Below are 21,379 nucleotides of genomic sequence, written 5' to 3' on the forward strand. Positions count from 1 at the left end.
GTGGTTAGGCATGATGAGTCTTTCAACTGGAAGATCTGAAATAGATCTTTTATTTCTGTTTTTAGAATTTTGTATTTTGTGTGATTGTTTATGAAACTCAATTAAAGTTTAAACTTATATTGAGTTTCATAAACTAAGGTCATTAGTTAGATTTTATCTAATCCGTGTCTAAAATTATTAGTTTAGCGTGGGGTTAGTCTTTTAAATTCAAAACTAAAAAATGATATGTAGGTCAAATTGTAGCAAGATTTGGAAATATAACAAGGATTTTTCTTGTTAAATTTATGTTTGTGTTATTAAAGATGGTACCTGAAGTCCTTTTTTAATTATAAATGTATGTATAAAATTGCGATGTACGAAAGCTAATTAAGAAAAGCATGTCAACATAATGTTAGGTTCGCGCAAGTAAGTTAGATTCGATGGTGCTTTTTGTGGAGAAATATATTGGAAGTATCAATACTTCAATTGTAATATTTACTTACCATATTTAGAAAACTGGGAGTATTAAGAAAAATAGACGATGTTAGGTTCGTGCATGCAAGTTAGATGATGTTTATGGTAAAATTGAAGAATTAAGGTAAAAACAACGAGATACCTTCGTAAAGTTTATGGCGAAAGTCAAATAGGAAAGTTGAAAAGTGTGAATCAAGATTGATGAATGAAAAGGCAATGAAAAGTTAGGAATCTTATTCCAAGGTAACCAAGTTCAATATTTGATCAGAAAACCACATCTTAGAATCAAGGTTTGGAATCTTTTAATTTGTAGTTTGGTATCACCCTGCAGACAAAGCATTCTAGGTTTACAACATTGAAATCTACCTTTGAAAATCAACAATATTCTAATAGTGGTCCTACTACAAATTGGATGCCCATCTCTCTTTACTTTTCAATCCAAGATGGTTGCATATTTCCCCCTTCTCTTCTTCATTTTGCTATCTAGTTTTCCATCGCATGGTACTCTCTCTCTCTCTCATGATTAGTCAGTTCTAAACAAGTTAATTAGTTTGATCATGTCTTCTTTTCATTATAAAGTTATGACTTTGCTAAAAGAATTTACTGAATTATTCAGTTTATAATGGTAGATAACTCATCTATCTTGAAGTTATCTGACCTAAAATGTCTAATTGTCCTTAATTATCTGTCTCTGCATAGATGCATTCACGGGCACGTTCGGGGTGAACTACGGCCGGCTCGCGGACAACATCCCCAAACCGGAAAGTGTCGTGACGCTCCTCAAGGCGAACAAGATAAAAAACACCCGGATCTACGACGCGGACCCCAGCGTCCTAAAGGCCTTCTCAGGGTCAGGGATCGAGATCATAGTAGGCCTCGGGAACCAGTTCCTCCGCGACATAAGCATCAACCAGGACCGAGCCGTTGACTGGGTCAAGACCAACGTCGAGCCCTTCCTCCCGGGCACCTCCATCACGGGGATCGCGGTGGGGAACGAGGTCCTTGGGGGCGGGGACCCCGAGCTCTGGGAGGTCCTGGTCCCCGCGGTCCGCAACGTGTACAACGCCCTGAGCCAGCTCAGCCTCGCCGACAAGATCGAGGTGTCGAGCCCCCACTCCGCCGCAGTCTTCGCCACCACATTCCCCCCCTCAGCAGGGGCGTTCAAGGACTCCCTCCTCCCCTACATGAGGCCTCTCCTCCGCTTCTTCTCCCACATCGGCACCCCTTTCTACATCAACGCCTACCCTTTCCTCGCCTACATAAGCGACCCTTCCCACATCGACCTCAACTACGCCCTCTTCGAGAAGAACAAAGGCATCTACGACGCCAAGACCAAGCTGCATTACGACAACATGTTTGACGCGATGGTGGATGCGGCCTACGCGGCGCTGGAGAAGGTCGATTTTCACCGGATGGAGGTGATCGTGTCAGAGACCGGGTGGGCGTCGAAGGGGGACGACAACGAGGCCGGTGCGACAGTGAAGAACGCCAAGACGTACAATGGGAACCTGAAGAAGAGGCTAATGAAGAAGAAGGGGACGCCTTATAGGCCGAAGAGGGCTGTGAAGGCGTACGTTTTCGCGCTTTTTAATGAGAATTCGAAGCCCGGGCCGACTTCGGAGAGGAACTTTGGGTTGTTTAAGGCGGATGGAAGCACTTCTTATGATATTGGGTTTACTGGCCTTGTTCCAAGCTCTGCTTCTTCCTCCTTTCTTGGCTCTTCTATTAAGGTATGGAAAATTTTGTGTTTTTTTTTTCCTTTGCATTATGATTACTGAGGGTTTGTGTTTGGTGTTGTGATGTTTGCAGACATGGATATGGGTGATTTGTGTGGTGGCTGGGGTTGTGATTAACTGATTGATTAAGGCTTAAATTGGGTTGATTCATTGCTCATGTTCATAATGAGTTTTCATGGGACGTGTATTTTCTTTCTATTTCATTTTGTATATGATACGGACATTATTCGAAAATTAATTACTACTACTAGTTTGTGAATGATGGGAAACTAATTAACAATCTTAAATTAAGACTAATTATTAGTCATTAAATTAGAAGACTTAGTGGTTGAAATAGTACCAAATAGATTATATTTTAAATTTAAATAATTAAATAATAAATATAAAAGGTAATTCTGATAGTTAAAGCTAACTCATTTCTTTCTCTTCAATATCATCTCAAAATTTTTAATTTTCATAAATTTGTCAATTTAAATTATTTTTTAGAAAAAAATATATCAAATTAACGGTAATTTTATAAGAATTTTAACGAGATCTCAATTGCATATATTCCGATGACGTTCAGATGATGAAATTTGATCATTTTTATTCAGTTTTGTATATATTGATAAATAGAATTTTTGTCAACAAATGCATTATATAGTATTTCTATAACAATTGAACAATGTATAATTATCACATAATGCTATTATCTTAGCAACACCTATAAGTTTCACTTTCGTTTAATACACTTTTAACACTATTTGTTTTATTTTATTTTATTCTATTTATTTAGTTTAATTCTCGATAATTGTTATCGGCATATTTTTATTTTGGAGCTGTTTGGATGAACCGCCTCCACAACATGAATATAAATGTGTTTTTAATTTTATTAAGCTATTGGGCTGGACTAAAATTTGGCCCTTTTAGCTCAAATCTATATTCTTTTATTGGGCCACTGACTAATAAATGCTGGAAAACCAAACACATGTAATCCACATAAAATTTACTAACCGTCTATTTCATGGAAAGCAAACTGACTCCTTAGTTTGATTGCTTTCTTTAGTAGAGATATGAAAATACTATATAATCAATACTCTATTCGTCTCACAAGAAAAGTCACATTTTGTCATTTCGGTCCATTCCATAATAAGTCACATATTCACTTTTACCATAAATGATAAGTATCTCTCACATTTTCACTTACTCACTTCACTCACATACTATTATAAAACCAATATAAAAAAGTAGACAACATATTCCATTAACTTTTTCAACCTACTATACTTTACATTTCTTAAAATTCGTGCGCACACTAAATGTGATTCTTATTATTGAACGAAAGGGAGTATATGTTTATATTGTTTTAATTGCAAATTTATTTAATTTTATAATTTTACTTGTCTAATAAAATTTTATTATTTTCATTTTAAAATTTAAATATTTATTTAATTATATTGTTTCTCATTTTAGTTGATTAATTGATAATGTTAAATTAGTACGAGGAAAAATATTTTGGCCCCTATTGATTTATTTTTTCCTTCAATTTTAATTTTAATTTTGTTTATTTATGAATATTTTAGGATCATATTCTGTTAATCAGATCTTTAGTTACTTCTACGTTTAATATTTAAAATATAATTAATTACTGATTATCAGAGTTGATGATATACTACTTCTTTATAATTAAATTTTAATATATGTTAGTAAATATTAATTAGAATACACTGTATTATGATCCTTATTATTTAATAACTAATATTAAAAAAATAATAATGGCCCATATCGGATACATAAAATCAGGAGACCGTAGTTCACTCTAAATAACATTATATTCTTATCTTTATATTTTTTATAAGATCCTTAAATAATACTACTAGCAATTCAATAATTTATTGCTACGCTTATTGCACATGATTAGATAAAATTGTGGCTGTTTAGATAAAATTATAGCTACGCTTATCACATAATTTAGAGAGAGTACAAGACTACAAGACGTCTTTGAACATCGGCGGATCGCGCGGGGTCGGCCGACCCCACCGGCGGTCCACCGAACACTGCCGGAAAACATCATCTTCGACCTTTGACCTGGTGCAGTTCCGTCTCCGACCCCACGGCCAGCTTCAACTCTACCCGAAGCCTTCCGCCTTTTCCAAAAACTAAGAGGAGAAAGGAACAATACTAATAAGAATAGAGTAGAGATAGATAATGGGAGGGGTTGCAGAAGAAGCTGATGTATTCTCAACGAAGAAGATGAACATAGAGGTTAATATTGATTTTTGGGCTGAGGAGTGGTTAATACTCCTATTGATTGTTGGGTTAGAAAATCTATAAGTAAAAAATCTAATTGATTGACTCTGGTCACTCGCCGTTAATACTGCTTTTTCATTTAATTCGCCTGCCAATAATTTTCTAAGCCATGTAGTATTAACTTTTTTCCTCCTTAATTTTCCCTCAAATTTACATAAATTCCTAATTTATTTAAGTTTATTAGTTAAAAAAATCAGTCAATACTGTCCTTTTTAAATAATTTTATCTTTATTACAAGAGTTACAACTTTCTTTATAAATAAAAATTCTATATTTCTACCCAATTATTATTTTGATTAAATAGAAAGTTATAGTAGGAGACTAAGATTAAGATTTTTGAGGGGCATAGACTTTGCACACAAAAAATTGGTGCGTTATTGATATTCTTTTAATCATGTTTTATTATTTTTTTACTTTTATTTTATTTATTTGACCTATTTTTTATGAATATAATAATTATATACTTATGTTTTTTTATTATTGATTTTAATTACCATCCATATTAAATTAATGGATAAATTTATTTTAAAAATATCTTGAGTTTGTATCTGTTCTCATGAGTTTTATCTGTTCTTCTGGTGCTAATGTTGAACACAATCAACAACTGGAAGATATGTTTGCAATTATTTCCAATTATAAAATTTCGGCCAGCTTCAAAATATGAATATTCGTAAAAGTTAAAAATATGAACTCGTAAAAGTCAACTATCGTGATAAAACAAAGATAATTTTATTTGTAATGTATTTTTATAATATATATAATATTATTATATTAATTATCTCGTCCGACCCCACGATTTTTAAATCCTGGATCCGCCCATGTCTTTGAATACTATAAACTCTACATCTAACCAAAAAAGCAATGTAGCATCGCGTACAATTATATTTGAAGTAAATATTGTTCAACATAAAAATTATTTTTAGTAACCAAGTTGAATTGTTTTAAATGCATGCAATTACCACGATTTCGAATTCCCCGCCAAATATTGTTACTTTATTTTCGACATCACAATTTGGTAGCAATATATATTCAGAATTTAGATGTTACACACAATTCTTAAAATAAGTATACGTGATAAATTTATTTGACCGACTTGAGTAATCGATTGCAAGAACACTGACAATGTTTCGAAATTCAAATCAAGTCAACACTTATGCATTTTAGTAATTGAAATTCAAATTAAAAAAATCATTCAAAGAAAACAGCATAGATTTTATTGGATCATGAAAATACTATACAACATATTGTATCATTTACAAAAAAAAAGGAGTAACCAACAATTAATCCTATTTTTCAAAAATAAAAATTTCCACCTTTTCCTCACTATATATCCCATGCTACAATCCAAACAATAATCACTCCATATTTTCAAGAATCACTACCTTTTCTTCTACTAACCTAGCGCAACAATATCCTTCTTTATATTTTTTAAGAGTAAAAAATGTCGGAAAAGAAAACAAGAGGTCGTCAGAAGATCCCGATCAGACTGATCGAGAACAAAGACGACCTCCTGGTTTCCTTCTCGAAGCGGCGCGTGGGCGTGTACAAGAAGGCGAGCGAGCTGAGCACGCTGTGCGGCGTGGACGTGGGCGCCATCATCTTCTCTCCGTCGGGCATCCCGCACTCCTTCTTCACCCCGGACTTCGACTCCGTCGTCCACGGCTGCCGCCGCGACGGCGACGCCCCGCAGACGAGGATCCACGAGATCAACAGGCGGCTGGACGACGTGGTGGAGCAGCAGGAGCGGGAGGAGCGGAGGGAGAAGCACCTCGGCGGCGGCGGCGAGATGGGGTGGTGGGAGTTCCCGTTGGAGAGCTTGGACGCGGAGCAGGTGAGGGAGCAGATAGAGTGGTTTCGGACGTTCAGGGAGAAGATTAAAGGGCGGGTTGAAGAGCTCAATAATGGCGGCGCGAGCTCTGCGGCGGCGGCGGCGGGAGATGGCGGTGGTGTGTTAGGTGGGGAGAGTTTGTTTGCTGCGCCGGTGTCTGATGAGGCGTATGGATTTGCTCCGGGGTTTGATGGTGGGAGGTACGGTTACGGGGCGGCGGCGTTTGGGGTGGGATGGAGAATGAGTATTTTCGGGGGCCGGCGGATCTCGGCGGTGATGGATATGGTTGTCTTCCTAGGGGATATGGAGAGGCTGGACCTTCCAAATAGTTGTTTCCAAACATATTACTACTACATTTTCATGTTGCTTTTTATTTTATTCATGCTCAAGATATGTAACCTCTATATTAAGTACTCTCTCCCCCTCCGTCCGCCATTAGGAGTCATATTCCTTAATGGCACGAGTTTTAAGAAATGTTAATAAAAGTGAATAGAAAAAAGTTTATGGAATAGGGTCCCGCTTATATATATTAGTTTTAAATGAAATGTGAGTGGAATGAGTTAGTTGAATGTGTGACCCTATTACCATTTATGGTAAAAGTGAACCGGGACTCCTATTCGCGGACGACTAAAATGAAAAAACGGGACTCCTATTCGCGGACGGAGGGAGTATTTTATTAGCATTGCATACCTTGTAACAATGAGATTTAGAGCATCTGTAACCCTTGGGGCCGGGCCGCAAATTGCGAGTCCCGGCCCGTCCCATGCATTACACGGAAGGGCGGCACGGCTCAGGCCCGTCCGGGTGACGCGTGACCGGCCTGGGGAGCGTCCCGAGTCCCGGCCCGGGACGGGGTTGCACGGAGACGGGCCGCAAGTCCCGCGTCCCGGCCCAGCGTTGCACGGTGACGGGCCGGGCCACAACCAAATTTTTTTTTTTATATTTTAAATTCGAAATTTTTATATTTTAAATTCTAAATTTTTGTCAACTACGTTGTCACCGAGCCGCCCGTGCAGGGCCTTCCTCACGACATCCGCAATGTCATGGCTCGTTCAGCTGCGATGCGCCAAGAGGAACAACACACTCGCCTCCAAGCCGATCTAATCGAAGAAATTTGGACTCGCAACAACGTTTTCCAGAATTGACGTTATGTTTTTATGTATTTTATTTTCAGTTTTAAAATTTCTATGTTGTAATTTTGCAGTATTCGATGAAATTAAATTTTCCGTGTTATAAATTTCCAGCGTTTTTTATTTTACTTTCAAAATAGGTTGGAATTGTGAATAGTGTCATTTATTAGTTGCGGCCCGGGCCGCAACCTGCAGGGTTACAGCAGTTGGGGCCTGGGCCGCAACTGTAGAGGAATGATGACGTGGAGGGGACTTGGGGCTGGAAATGGGGACGGGGTTACTGATGCCCTTAGGAATCAAATATGGATGTTTCATTGGATGACATCTTCTTATAATTTTGTCATGTAACTCTTCATGATTACTACTCCCTCCGTCCCCTATTAATTGTCACTCTTTTTCATTTCGGTTCGTCTCTCAATAATTGTCACACTTCATATTTACTATAAATGGTAAGTAGGTCTCACATTCCACTAACTCACTTCACTCACATTTTATTATAAATCCAATATAAAAAAGTGGGTCTCACATTCCACTAACTTTTTCAACAAATTTTTCTTTACATTTCTTAAAACTCGTGCCCGGTCAAAGAGTGACAATTAATCGAGGACGGAGAGAGAGTATCATTTACATAAAAAAATTAAGATTTTCAAATATTACTAGTATATAGTACCATTGTTTTGGAATAATCAATCAAAAAGTTTGAAATTGTTAGTGAGACATAATCCTATCCATTTTCTCGTCTCCATGTGAAAAAGAATGAGGTTGATTTGCATAATTACTCAACCCACTTCGATGTTTTAGAAGGAAAAAAATCTTCATATATATAAGTTGAAAAATATTAGCATTTGTAATTTGTATTTAATCCTTCCGTATAATGACTATATTACTTAGATAAATAAAACATGTCACTGATAAGGAAATTGTACAAATATTATACCCGCCCACGAACCTCAGCCACAGCCCAAAAGGCCATCTGTTTACAACAAAAGAGTGTTGGTCCATTTACACCTGAAGTCCTGAACCAGCCTGATTCAGCTCATAATTTTTTGTGACACATATTTACTATTTACTCTTTCCGTTCCATGTTAAATAGAGTCATTTTTAGGGGTGTGCATTCGGGTTTCGGTTCGGTTTTTTGTCAAAACCGAACCAAAACCGCAAAACCGAATTTAGTTCAAAATCCAAACCGAACTGAACCCGAAAAACCGAAACCGAAAAACCGAAAACCGAACTTAAAAAACCGAAAAACCCGAACAAAACCGAAAAACCCGAAAAAAAAATAAAAAAATAAATATAATATAAATATATATTTATATATCTGTATTTTATTTTATTTTATATATACTACTAGAATATTTATATATAATATAAAATTAATAATACATATAATATATATTATATAGTAGAATATATTAAAAGAATATATATATATATTATATAATATAATATATTAAATTAATAGAATATATATAATTTGGTTTTTCGGTTTTTCGGTTTTTTTCTTCGCCCGAACCGAACCGAACCGAAAAACCGAAATTTTTTTATTTTTAAAACCGAACCGAACCAAAAAAACCGAACCGAAATTCAAAATTTCGGTTTGGTTTGGTTCGGATATTCGGTTTTCGGTTTTTTTGCTCACCCCTAGTCATTTTTTCATTTTTAGAAATTTCAAGTTAATTGAGTCATTTCTATTTTTGGCAAAAAAATAATTCTCCTATTTACTTTATTATCTCTTCATCTCTCTTACTTTATTCTCTTTTACTTTTTTCACCACCCATTTAATACACTATTCTTAAACTTCGTGCCAAAAAAATGCCTCTATTAACAAGGAACGGAGGGAATAGTATACTATAGTACTTAGGGTGTGATCCGTTGCTAACTTGTTAATTTATCAACGTAGTGTATTAAAAATGTCAACACGATGATAATGAAATGTCAACATAAACTTATCACGATGCACATTTGCAGTCTTTAAGTACTTTAGTATACTACATAGTAAGTATGTGTCACAAAAATAATGATTATTTGTGTTGATATTTTAATGCATTGTGTTGATATTAATATTTAAATGTCAACACGATCACATTAAAATGTCAACACAAATAATCATTATTTTTTGTGACACATACTAACTATGTAGTATACTAAAATACTTAAGGACTGCAAACGTGCATTGTGATAAGTATAGATATTAAATATGTACCTAGTTCACTCTATTAAAAAAACCAATATGGTTGAGTGGGCTGGGTGGGTTTCTTGTTCAAACGTTTCTAGCTATTTGGCAAGTTGTTTTTTTGAAATAAAAGTAACAATAAATACTAGTATGAGAAAATGATTAGGACTACAGCTTCCTCAGAGGATGAATTGCGTGATTGAATTTAATGCCCCAAAATTATCATTAATTCCATCTCCTCTCCTTCCCCGTGATTTCATTACTTTCTTACTTCAATATATTTGCCCCACTCTCACCAACCCTACACATATATCATTAAACTCCCTTACCTATATATACTATACCCTTCAAACATCCCTTTATCTAACACAATTACGAAAATGAAATTCTCTACACTTCAAGCAACAATATTATTCCATGTTTTGTTACTAGTGAACGTTCACTTAGTCATGCCATTCACCGTTATCATGCCGGATTCGGGTGCCCTCGTAGACGGGCCACAAACCGGGCTGCCCGGCTCCAACACTGGCGCTCAAACGGATCCCGAAGAGCAAGAAGCGGTCTACGACGTAATGAGAGCAACCGGCAACGACTGGGCCACGGAGATCCCAAACGTGTGCCGCGGTCGGTGGCACGGGATCGAGTGCGTGCCCGACAAAGACAACGTGTTCCACGTCGTGTCTCTTTCTTTCGGGTCGCTGTCGGACGATACCGCATTCCCAACGTGCGACCCGACCCGCTCCTCCATCTCACCATCCATCACTAAACTCCCTCACCTAAGAACCCTTTTCTTCTACCGATGTTTCACCAACAACCCTCAACCCATACCATCTTTCCTAGGCCAATTGGGCTCCTCTTTGCAAACTTTAGTATTAAGGGAAAACAACCACATTGGCCCAATTCCACCTGAATTAGGCAACTTGACCTATTTGACCGTTTTAGATCTTCACAAAAACAATTTAAATGGTTCAATCCCATATTCATTAGGTCATATTCAAGATTTAAGATCATTAGACTTAAGTTGCAATAAATTATCAGGCTCATTTCCTAACATCACTTTCCCATCATTAAGCATCCTAGACCTCAACCAAAACCATCTCAAAGGCTCCCTCCCAAACTCCCTTCTAAGTTGTAATTCCCTCCTAAAAATAGATTTAAGTCGAAATCGAATCTCCGGTCCCATCCCAAACCTAGAAAACCTCGAAAACCTAGTTCTCCTCGACTTGAGTTACAATATCTTAACCGGACCTCTCCCTAACACACTTCAAATCCAAAGATCTCTTCAAGCTCTCATCCTCAATGGCAACCCCTCTATATCCACCACAATTCCAAAAGACATGTTTTTAGGTTTGAACAACTTAATCATCTTAGGATTATCAAACACAGACTTGAAAGGCCCAATCCCAGAATCACTAGGAGACTTAGCTATGCTAAGAGTGCTCCATCTTGATGGGAACCAACTCAATGGAACCATACCATCAACATTTGCCAAATTGAATAGCCTTAGTGAGCTAAGGTTAGACAATAACAAATTGGTGGGGCCAATTCCGTTTAAGAGAGAGAGGGTTTGGAGAATGGGGAGAAAATTGAGGATTCACAACAATTTGGGGCTTTGCTATGATGAGAAAAGTGGGCTTGGAGATGATTTGGACAGTTTGGCTAGTGCAGGAATTGGACTTTGTGACGTGCCTAAAAATGTACCACCATCATCAGTTCAACATATCTCTACACTAGATTATGGGAACATGTTCAATTCTACCACAAATTCAAGTGCTTCACCACACAAGAAGAAGGCTTTTGTTGGGGTGATAACCATATTTTTCATTTTTGTTTCTTGTTTATTGTGAGGAAATATATAGATAGTTGTCTCTTTTGTATTGTTGTTAGTTCACTATTGTGTATAGTGATTTTTGTGTATTGTAAGAATAGTATCATAAGTTATTGCCAATATAAAAAATCTTTTTGCATGAGTGTTGTATTTTTTTTGGTATTGATCCTTGACTCATCTCCTTAAGAAAATACTTAATTAAACAAATTTTCAACTGTGTTTGTTAAATATCCAAATCACCATTGGCGTTTCTTTCGTTTTGACATATACAACTCAGTAGCTTTCACTCAGTCAGAATCAACCAAATATTTTTAAAGAAAAATTGAAGAATGGGAAATGTACAATTAATGAGACCAATCCTTGGCAATTTTGGAATTGGTAGTTTTAATTGCAGTGGAACTTTTTTTGCTCAAAGTTTGAATTAGGTGGGGTGTGGTGAAATTACTGATTTTGGCTCAATGTTGTGTTGTGTCAAGGCATCAAATCGGTATGTGCTTTTTTTTTTGTTTTGTTACTTGATTGCTCATTTATGTTGTTTTATACTCTATTTTCACTATTAGGAGTACTTCTTTATAGGGCTGTTCTAAGATGTGAATTTGTTGTTCTTTTTTTGTTGAAGTTTTCAGCTACTGCTTGCGTTGAAAGTTTGATTTGGTATTCATTCAACTTGTGTCTTTGATTACAATATGCACGCCTCCTTTAATAGGCTTGAGGAAGATATATACATGTAAGATTTACCCTAGATATAGAATCAAGAATTATACTAATTCCCTAATTTATGTGATCTTGGTCAATCTTTCCTTCTTCACTTGATTTCTTTCCAACCGTTTGATTATGAGAGTTTTATCAATTATTCAAACAATAGTATGTGTTTTGAAGTTAAGTTGAAACTGGAGTTTGAACAGAAAAAGGGAAGGGAAAAAGGATCCCAAAAAGTGGAGGATTTTTTCATGAAGGAATTGCAATTGGCTACGAATAATTTTATGGGATGACATCTTTTATGGGATCCCAAAACCTCCTAAAATATTGTGTCGTGCTACAAGTGTGACATCTTTTATGGGATGGGGGGAGTAGTTATGTTGGTGAAGCAAAATCCAACGTATAGCCTATGTTAGAGTAGTAAAGTTGAAAACAGAGGAAGGAGAATAACTTGGAGACTGCATTTTGTAGACTAGATTAATTCATTTCTGAGTTACATCCATTCCCTTCTTATAGAGTGAAAAGTTAGGTTGATTAATCATTAATTCATATTCATCTACACTTATCTTTCCTATCCTTCCTTTGATTTTGCTAAACATTAGTAGCTCATAATGAATTGTGGCTGTAGTTCATGAAGATTTACGATAGTACAGATCTGATGCAAGCGATCATATTTTTCTTGCATATGCAGATAGCTGTAAAAAGGTTCAAGTCATGGAGCAGCAAACCGGATATGGAATTCTCAGTTGAAGTCGAGATAGTGGCTCGCGGGTACTGTGTTGAAGGGTAGGAGCATATGTGTACACCAAAGTGAAGGGCACAATTTCAGGTTTGCAAAATTCATCCCCGATGGGGCGACATATGTGTACACCAAAGTGAAGGGCACAATCGGTTACCTCGCTCCAGAATACGCTATGCTGGGTGGGTAAGGCATCGGAGAGCTGCGACGTCTATAGCTTCGGCATTCTACTACTCGAGCTCGCTAGTGGGAAGAAGCCAGTACAGAAGTTCAACTCAACGAGGAAATGTGACATTACAGAATGGGCATTGCTACTGGCTCACGAGAGGAAGCTGAGTCAACTGGTGGACCCAAAGCTGAACGGGAAGTACGTAGAAGATGAGCTTGAACGAGTTGTCTTGGTTGGACTTAGGTGTCCGGATATTCAACCGGAGAAGAGGCCGACGATGCTTCAAGTGATCAAGCTGCTGGAAGGAGACGAGGAGAAACTCGCACTAGCCGGAAAGGGATGAGAGGTTTAAATACCCCATATTAGAATTTCAATCCTACAACTTCGATATGTATATAAAATAAAATAAAAATTAAAACGATTGCACGAGGACCGCACCTGTTTATTAAGAATATTACTACCTCAGTCCCTGAAAGTTTGTTTCATTTCACTTTTGCCCTGAAAGTTTGTTTCATTTCACTTTTACCATTTTTAGTACTGGATTCCACTAACTTATTCCTACTCACAAAGACCCACAGTCCACTAACTTTTTCAACCCACTTTCCATTATATTTCTTAAAATCCGTGCCAGATAAAAGTGTGTCAATATTTGGAGGACGGAGATAGTGACAGAAACTGAAACCAACTGCCAAACTTCAAAAACTATGTTATAGGCTTATAGCTAACTCTCAAATACGATTTGGTTTTTAAACAGAAACAACAAAAGGACTCGTTATAAAAAAAATGGAATTCAGTTTCCATGTAACATCTTTTGTCTACAAAGTCGTACGTTAGTTTTGTAAACAGACATTTTCTCAGTAGAACTCATATTTACAATATTAGGTAAGATGATGAAATTTCTGATAGTCTTCCACAGCTCTCAGAATAATCAAGTGAAGGTGTCCTCGAAGATGCAATTTCTGATGGTCTTCCACAGCTCTCAGAATAATCAAGTGAAGGTGTCCTCCCTGTCGCCTTCGGCAATGTCGCCTTCCTCCAAGTTGGAGAACTCGAGGAAATGCGTTGGCCGATGATCCTCATGATAGAACTCCCTGGGTGTGCCAAGTTTAACACCATATTTCATGCTCACTGTGTGCTTCACACCCATAAAATTGTAGTTCCATGGTCCATTATCAGGGATCTGTAAAAAGGTCAAATTAGTACTATAAATAAGGACTACGAGGGATGATACTAAACCACCTGCAATAAATTAAGAATCGAAATGAATAGTAATGTTACCATATAGAATCCCAAGAAACGGTCACTCAAGAGCATCTGAACCTTCTCGTAGTATGTAGGGAGGTAACCATGGGGGTTGCTTGCAGCATCTGTGTTGCTCTTCCCCCATTCATATCCAGTTGGGGTCAACTTGTATGCAGTTAGAGAGCATGAACCAGGGGTGAAACTACAGGTCAATATTATACATTTCTCTCCATCCCATTGTTTGTTGTTTGACAAGATCCGAGCATGAGCAGCGAGATCCTACATTGAGAGGTTATAAATGTTAGAACAAAGAAGATGGAAGAATAACAGCATTGCTAGAAACCAATATGAAGCAAGTATAAACCTGTGGTGACAGCTGAGGCTGCTCGTTTGGCTGAGTGTGCATCCATCCTAGCGGCTCCAAGTCATTCAAGAAATCATGTTCAGGTAAAGCTGATGGTAGATGAACTTGCTGGTGGGTACCCCACTGTGGAGCCAAGGCAATACAACGGATTTCCTTGACTTGGGGATTGTCAGGAGGACTAACACCATAAAGGTAACCTGCAACCTGAGTGCGCAAATCTGCAATGCAAATGAACTTCTTCAAGATATTCTTGGGCATAATGTACGTATATCCAGTTTCCTGCATAAATTTAACCAAAAATGCTGTTAGAGTAATAGCTTTATATGAGCAGACAGACGTCATTCAGCAGAAGGTACCAGTACCTTAATGTCCTCTGAGTTAACATATATATGATTGACCCGAAGATGGAGATTGGTAGCAGAAATAGCTCTGACACGCCAGTCAGTTTTAGACCCAAATGCTGCTTGTTCATAAGGACTGGTAGTAGTCACGATCAATTCATCACCATGCACATTTGTTGTTCTTGTGGTGACTGCTGTGAGCTGACTAGAATCCTTTGCCTAAGGACCAAAAAAGTCACGCGTTAAGCACCCAGGTAAACATAAAAAGAATGAGATGCCACAATCAGTTGCAACAGAGTAGGAAAATCACCTGTTTCTCGATCTCAGCAATTTGTTGACGTTGTTGTGAAGGTGGAGTGATCTCAGCTCCAAGAATAATATCACGAATCTCGGAATTGGTCAATGCAGATGTGTTCACATTGTTCTTTTTCGCATAGTCGGAAAGTATCAGATCTCTGAGAGCTATTTCAACCTACACATGTCAACAAAAGAAATCAGATTAGAAAGTAATAACAATCAAATGCATGTTCTGAAAAGGTCTCAAGTGCAGTATTCCCTCAGCCAACAAAAACTAGAAGCTTCAATTCTGAAATTAAATTTCAACAATCTCACCTTCACCCACTGTTCATTTGTTAAACTCGGCCATATATGATGAGGCTCCGTGACAATTGTCTTATCAGGCTTGAGCAACATTTTCGCCTTCTCATTGTTTACATGAAGAGCTCGTAGAATCAATATTAGCCTTGAGAAAGCTGTGTAGGAGGAGACCGTCTTCAACCAATCATCATATATGTTGAACAATACCATCTGAGGTTCGGTGGCCTTCAGTATCAGATCACCGAATTTCTCAATCTTCAAGCATGCCTGGAATGGCAATTGTAACTCACTTCCTTTAATCACAATATTGGGGAAATCGAGCAAATGCACTTCAAGGGGATCCAACATTCCTTTGCGAGTCACAATGACTTGTTTCGGTTGCTCTTCAACAGGCAATGAGCGGACAAGGGCAGCAACTTCTTCCGCAGTTTTCCACTTGGCAAGCTGCCCGAGACGCTTTTGTCCAGCCCACACACTTGTGTGAATAACCTGTGGCCCAGAAAATCAGGAGTAAATACATGCATAACCCTCGGAAATATAGAAAACAGCATAACAAGGGGATATGAAGAAACCTTCAGAAACAGCTGGCCAGTCCTTGGGTTGAAAATGAAAATCGCACCATTAATGGGTTTTTGTTGTGAGATTTCCCTCAAATGTCTTGTGAATAGTGACACGATACACATTTGTGTCATCTACAAACCAGATTATCTGATTACTGAAGATCTCCCCATAGTTCTGGGACGACAGATAGGGCTCTGTAGGTTCTGAAGAGTACAGCTGCAGTCCTTTTCTAATACGTTCTCTCAGAACGTATAACGCAGGGTTCGACTGCAAGCAAAAGTTGATTGATTAATCTTTGTTACACAAAAAAAATCAAATTCAACTCAGTTTATATAACAACAATTCAAAACAATATACCTTCATGATCTTGTTCATAGCCTGTGCAATCAGTGGTTTCGAACCAGGGAACCAATTTCCAAAGCAGAGTGGAGATTATAAGCAAGATCGAGTCCAATCATAACACCTGCAGACAGTATCATCCATGTCACTCAATATGAAAGAAAAGATTAACTTGAACTGTTAAACATGTAAAACCAACTAAAAATTAACACACCAGTTGGTGATGGATAGATTGACATGTTGTCCGTTGTGTAATCCATAAACTTCGCTCTAGTGTACCGCTCAATATCGTGGGAATCATATCACCCCAGCGAAGCTGCACATCAATCCAGTATTTATTGCTGGCCTTTTGATCAAAAACATCCTTGGACTCTTGCACAAGACTTGGTTTTGACATGGGCCATCTATGGCAGCAAACAACAGGATATTCAGCGCATGAGCTGTTCATTTTGTAACTCTTTCGAGGTGAATTGTCTCTTTCTGAACAGTCTCAATTTCCAGTGCATCCAACTCCTGATCCAAAACTTGACAAAGATCCATCACTACACTCTCATGTATCTTCTGCCACAGATGCGCACGGAATATCTGGATCAGGGATATCTTCAGTGTTGGTATCTTCCCATGCATAAAGATCCCAGTGAGATCCAGCTGGACTTGGAAACCAACATACACAGTTGCTCTGTTAATAGTCGGCGACCACCAAAGAGTAAATCTTCTGTTAGGAATTTGGTTCAGACCGGATCTTTGTGCATTAGTCAACTTCTTATACTTCATAGACTCCTCAAATCCGGAAGCCTTCTCCCAAAAAAGACCCTCCCATGTGGGAAACTGAATAATCACACAATAAAAATGAGACAGGTTAACATCATATGAACATAAAAGTAAACAAATGCAGGCATCAACTATGTACCTAATAATATTAAAGGTAGATAGGTCAAGATGGAAACTTTGGCTAGTTGCCAATTAGGCTAATGAGGTATGACAATGGTAGCTCATGTTATTTTAAAAAATGAAGGTTAAGACTTGTGGACAGATAGGGGACTTACTAGGTTCCCTTAAACAATGTATGTTCAAGAATTCCTTCTACTCCTCCCAGAGCTTGGATAACATCTGTACGGTAGTTATTCAAATTCCATAATTTCCCGTCGTGCCTTTGGTGCGTCCACCAAAATGGATTTTGCTTCAGGACCTGGTACTGCTTGAAATCTGTCCGAACTCGCCACCCTTTGTCATATGCAAGTGTGTGCCTGTCCTTCTGGAAAAGAGTATTGATACGAGGTATACCACGATCCCATGAATCCTAAAATTGAAAATAATATGCAAGTTAGACAAACACTTGAACAACAAAGTTCAGGTATTAACATAAAAGCAAAGAGTTAACAGTTCATCGTACTCAATACAAACAGGATTCAAGGTTTTAAACCACCCCCTCAGCATACCCCTAAAACCAACATGGTAACCAATGCAAGACAGAAATTGGAAGAAAAGATGCACAACTCAATGTAAACTAAATAAACTTACTTTCCAGATCTTCCAGTGTTAATCGCCTATTCTGTGCCTGAGCTTCCTGCCTTTTCAATGCATACTCAGCCCAAACACGTTGGGAGTCAATGAACTCGCTTTCCCACGGCTGTCACAGAGGCAAAAAGAGAAAATTGGAAAAACTGTGATGTGGGTAGGGAAACAAAAAAACACGAACTCAACATACCTGTATGTACCGATACAGATTGGGAATCAACTGGTCCTCATCATGACTCATTCACTCCTAAAATGACTGACACCAGTATCTGTTTGTTTGCTATACCGGAGATCACTCTGAGGGATCAAGATGTGACCCATTGACAGCATTCCAAGTCCTCCAATTTCCTTTGGAGTGTAAAAGATGACAGGAGGGAACCTGACAGCATACAACGTTTTAGAGTTTCAGTAAGGAAAAAACCAGAACTAAAGAGAGACTGCATATACAGGATTCAAACGTAATAACCTGCTAGGCATTTTGGAATTCAGCCCAATCTTGATACGGCTCTGTATCTTGTTTTCGCACTTAACAAGAAGATCCAACAACTCTTGCGTGTGCACAGTAGCTTCACGGAAATATGTCATGAGACCTGCACAAATAAGACAGAAGGTTTCAGCAACAAGAAAAGTAGCAGTCTGCCACAAAGGAATGCATTAGAAAGATATATCTAAATATTACCTATTAAGGCAGTATTCCACTTGTTGACAATCTTTGTGAATGTTGTTGAACCTGAAGACATGAGAATCTGTCTAACTCGGTTCTCGAACACCTTCATGTGTTCATCATCAACCCTAAGGAAAGCAACTGCAGTTCTTTCTTTTGTTTGCTCATTTTGCAGATTCCAAACACCATCTCTTGTATTACTGAAAGCCTCTTGAGTCATTCTTATCTTGGGCAGTATACGAACTTCAAAACCACTCCTGCAATACAAAAAGTACATGGTCATTTAAACATTCCTCAACTATTGAACGAGGGATGAATAGAAAGCACACATACATGCTGAACAGCAGGTTTGGATTGTCCTTGCTGTAGACAGAGACAAAGCTGTTCTCCCATTCAAGTGTGGTGATACTTCTTGGAAGTCGATTCTTCATGTCCCAGAAAACACTCCTACCTAGATTAACTGAAAGAATGTTGTCGAGACATATTAGCAGTCATACATAGGTCAAGAACGTCAACATTTTAATAATATTAGATATACAAATCATGGTAAAATAAAGAAGACCCATACCATCATGCTTCATGAGTCTCATTCTAGCATCTCTTGGCCAGCACTTCTTATTATTATACCCAACCATATTTTCATTGTGGGATCAGGATGCTCAGTAAGATAACGCTGGATAAGATCCCGAGCCTCCTCATGAGTGAACCGGAACAGTATATGCACCTTGTCAATGTACCTAGAGTACAGTCTGATCGGATGCCGAATTGTCCACTCTAGCGTCGTGGTAAGTAATGAACTCATTAGGCATCTGGGGAGGACCAGCTATCTCACTGGCTCGTGTCAGACCAAGAAGCAGTAGATCCAGAACAAGTCCATAGTACTGCCACAACGAATGAAGCGAACTGAAGACCACGGATGAGACCATAAGAATTCGTATGGCTCATGTCCTTGTACGATAAAACAACATTGTTTCTTTGCAGTGACATAATCAGCAATATTATGGTCCAGAACCAAACGCAGAAGCCTGCGGATATAAAGATAAAAGTAAGTTTCTCATACATACCATTATATAGTTGTCAGAAGCAAAGGTAAATCAAATTTACTACAATACCTGTTGAGCATGGTTAAATCAATCTTTTCAAAAAACTTCTCAAATTTAGTTTGAAGCATCACAACACACTGCCCGTCACTAGTGTCCCATACGCCTTGTAGGTTGTTTATGCCTTGACACCACTTGTAAACCAACAGAGGCGGTGGTTCTGAATCTGCAGGTTTAATCCAATTAGGGAAAAGATGACGTTGTCACCCTCATACCACAGATACTGGTCCAGATATGCATCGGTGATCTTTTCAAGAGGTTCAATCTCATAAACAGGAATTAGATAGCTGTATAGATCATGAACTCAATGCCAACCTGCAAGACATTTCATTTTCTAGCTTAGAATTTTCAAGAGAAGAAACTCAATTGAAGTAAAAATAAAATAGTTTCAATCATTTAAATAGAACTTTGACAGGCATGTGAGGCTAAAAGAACTGAACATTTCAGAACATTCTATGAATCAATCAAACAGGAAGCTTCATCAAGAATTACTTCTTTGAAGGCACGTTGAGTAAGCAAATGACGTTTGATACGCGACAACGCCTCGTGAGGGTTGTCATAAGCCTGCTCAATCAAGCCCAATTCTTCTCTCTGTAGCTGTTCAACCTTACAGCAACACTATACGACTCCTTCAATCGCTCCAGGGCAAGGATGAGGAGTTTTGTATCATGCTTGTAAGACAGAGGGGGGAAAGGAATCGGAGAGAAATTTTCTAGATTCCAGCCAATGCACAGTCGTAGTGTATATTGGCACTGCTTCTTCAGGAGTGACATATGGACCATCTTTCAAGTAGTTGTGTTGTCGTTCCTGCAAAGTTTGTGGAAAGAGAATATTAAAAAAAGCTATGGAGATAAATCAGAACTTGAATATTCAACTCCAGGAGACTTCATGATGGTGTGGTGTTTCGGTTATACAAAGTTTACAAACCTGTTCAGCTTTCAACCAAAGACGAGTTAATCTACCAAGATTCTTTCGGCAAACAGTTTTGTCAACTTGGCTCCCCTTCTAATACGTTCTCGATTATAATGAGCAACATTGGTCCACCAATCAGCTTTCGATTTGACATAACGCAATATATGTTCTCGATTGGAACTGGCAAACCAGGTACCTTCCAAGGAATATTTGCTTTCCAGCAACGCCCAAGCCTCACTCAGAGCTGCAAAATAGTCCTAGCTTTATTTGCTTAATACCCTCTGCAAGAAAAAACAATGAGCCATTTTATTTCAAAAATGAATATCAACATAATAGCAAAGGGAAGAGAGGGAGAACAGAACAGATATCAGAAGCTTTTACCTGGCATTGCATCGAGGACATCGTGCATGACAGCAGCACGAAGCTCTAGATCAAAGTGGCTTTCAACACGCTGTTTAGTCACAGTTTTCGCCACTCCCTTGGAATGCCTTCCTTCAAATTGCCTAGCAAGTAGATTTCCAAGCCACCTTTCCAGGAGAGGAACAATACCCGGAGGAAAAACAACCACACTCTCCACATAGGAGCCAAAAAGCCACAACCAGGACCTTTCCCAACCGGTCCAGTATTAAATCTGTAATAGATCAGATGCTTTAAGTCTTTACACATCCGAATCTGGCGCATGAGCCGATATTTATAGG

At 38.2% G+C, this 21,379-nt stretch overlaps 2 protein-coding genes and 2 pseudogenes across 2 annotated transcripts; 3 read left to right on the forward strand and 1 right to left on the reverse strand.

The window, feature by feature from the left end:
• The first annotated feature begins 856 nt into the window (after positions 1-856).
• Positions 857-2,448, forward strand: LOC121791203 (glucan endo-1,3-beta-glucosidase 11-like). The gene is made up of 3 exons (XM_042189229.1): positions 857-954; positions 1,153-2,183; positions 2,263-2,448. The coding sequence occupies exons 1-3, from the start codon at positions 897-899 to the stop codon at positions 2,308-2,310; spliced, it is 1,137 nt and encodes a 378-aa protein (XP_042045163.1). The 5' UTR covers positions 857-896; the 3' UTR covers positions 2,311-2,448.
• Positions 2,449-9,973: 7,525 nt separating this feature from the next.
• On the forward strand, positions 9,974-11,551 carry LOC121791209 (protein TOO MANY MOUTHS-like). The gene has a single exon (XM_042189234.1). The coding sequence runs from the start codon at positions 9,989-9,991 to the stop codon at positions 11,453-11,455; it is 1,467 nt and encodes a 488-aa protein (XP_042045168.1). The 5' UTR covers positions 9,974-9,988; the 3' UTR covers positions 11,456-11,551.
• Positions 11,552-12,766: 1,215 nt separating this feature from the next.
• Positions 12,767-13,487, forward strand: LOC121791200 (annotated as a pseudogene).
• A 325-nt stretch (positions 13,488-13,812) lies between these two features.
• Positions 13,813-21,371, reverse strand: LOC121791214 (annotated as a pseudogene).
• Positions 21,372-21,379: the final 8 nt, after the last annotated feature.

This window comes from Salvia splendens, unplaced genomic scaffold (genome assembly GCF_004379255.2).
Source record: "Salvia splendens isolate huo1 unplaced genomic scaffold, SspV2 ctg75, whole genome shotgun sequence".
Taxonomy (NCBI): domain Eukaryota; kingdom Viridiplantae; phylum Streptophyta; class Magnoliopsida; order Lamiales; family Lamiaceae; genus Salvia; species Salvia splendens.

Excerpts from the sequence above, each read along its gene's own strand:
- LOC121791203 (XM_042189229.1), top strand. The coding sequence starts at position 897 with ATGGTTGCATATTTCCCCCTTCTCTTCTTCATTTTGCTATCTAGTTTT. Across the intron at positions 955-1,152 it reads ATCTAGTTTTCCATCGCATG|ATGCATTCACGGGCACGTTC; the intron begins GTACTCTCTCTC and ends GTCTCTGCATAG. Across the intron at positions 2,184-2,262 it reads TTCTTGGCTCTTCTATTAAG|ACATGGATATGGGTGATTTG; the intron begins GTATGGAAAATT and ends TGATGTTTGCAG.
- LOC121791209 (XM_042189234.1), top strand. The coding sequence starts at position 9,989 with ATGAAATTCTCTACACTTCAAGCAACAATATTATTCCATGTTTTGTTA.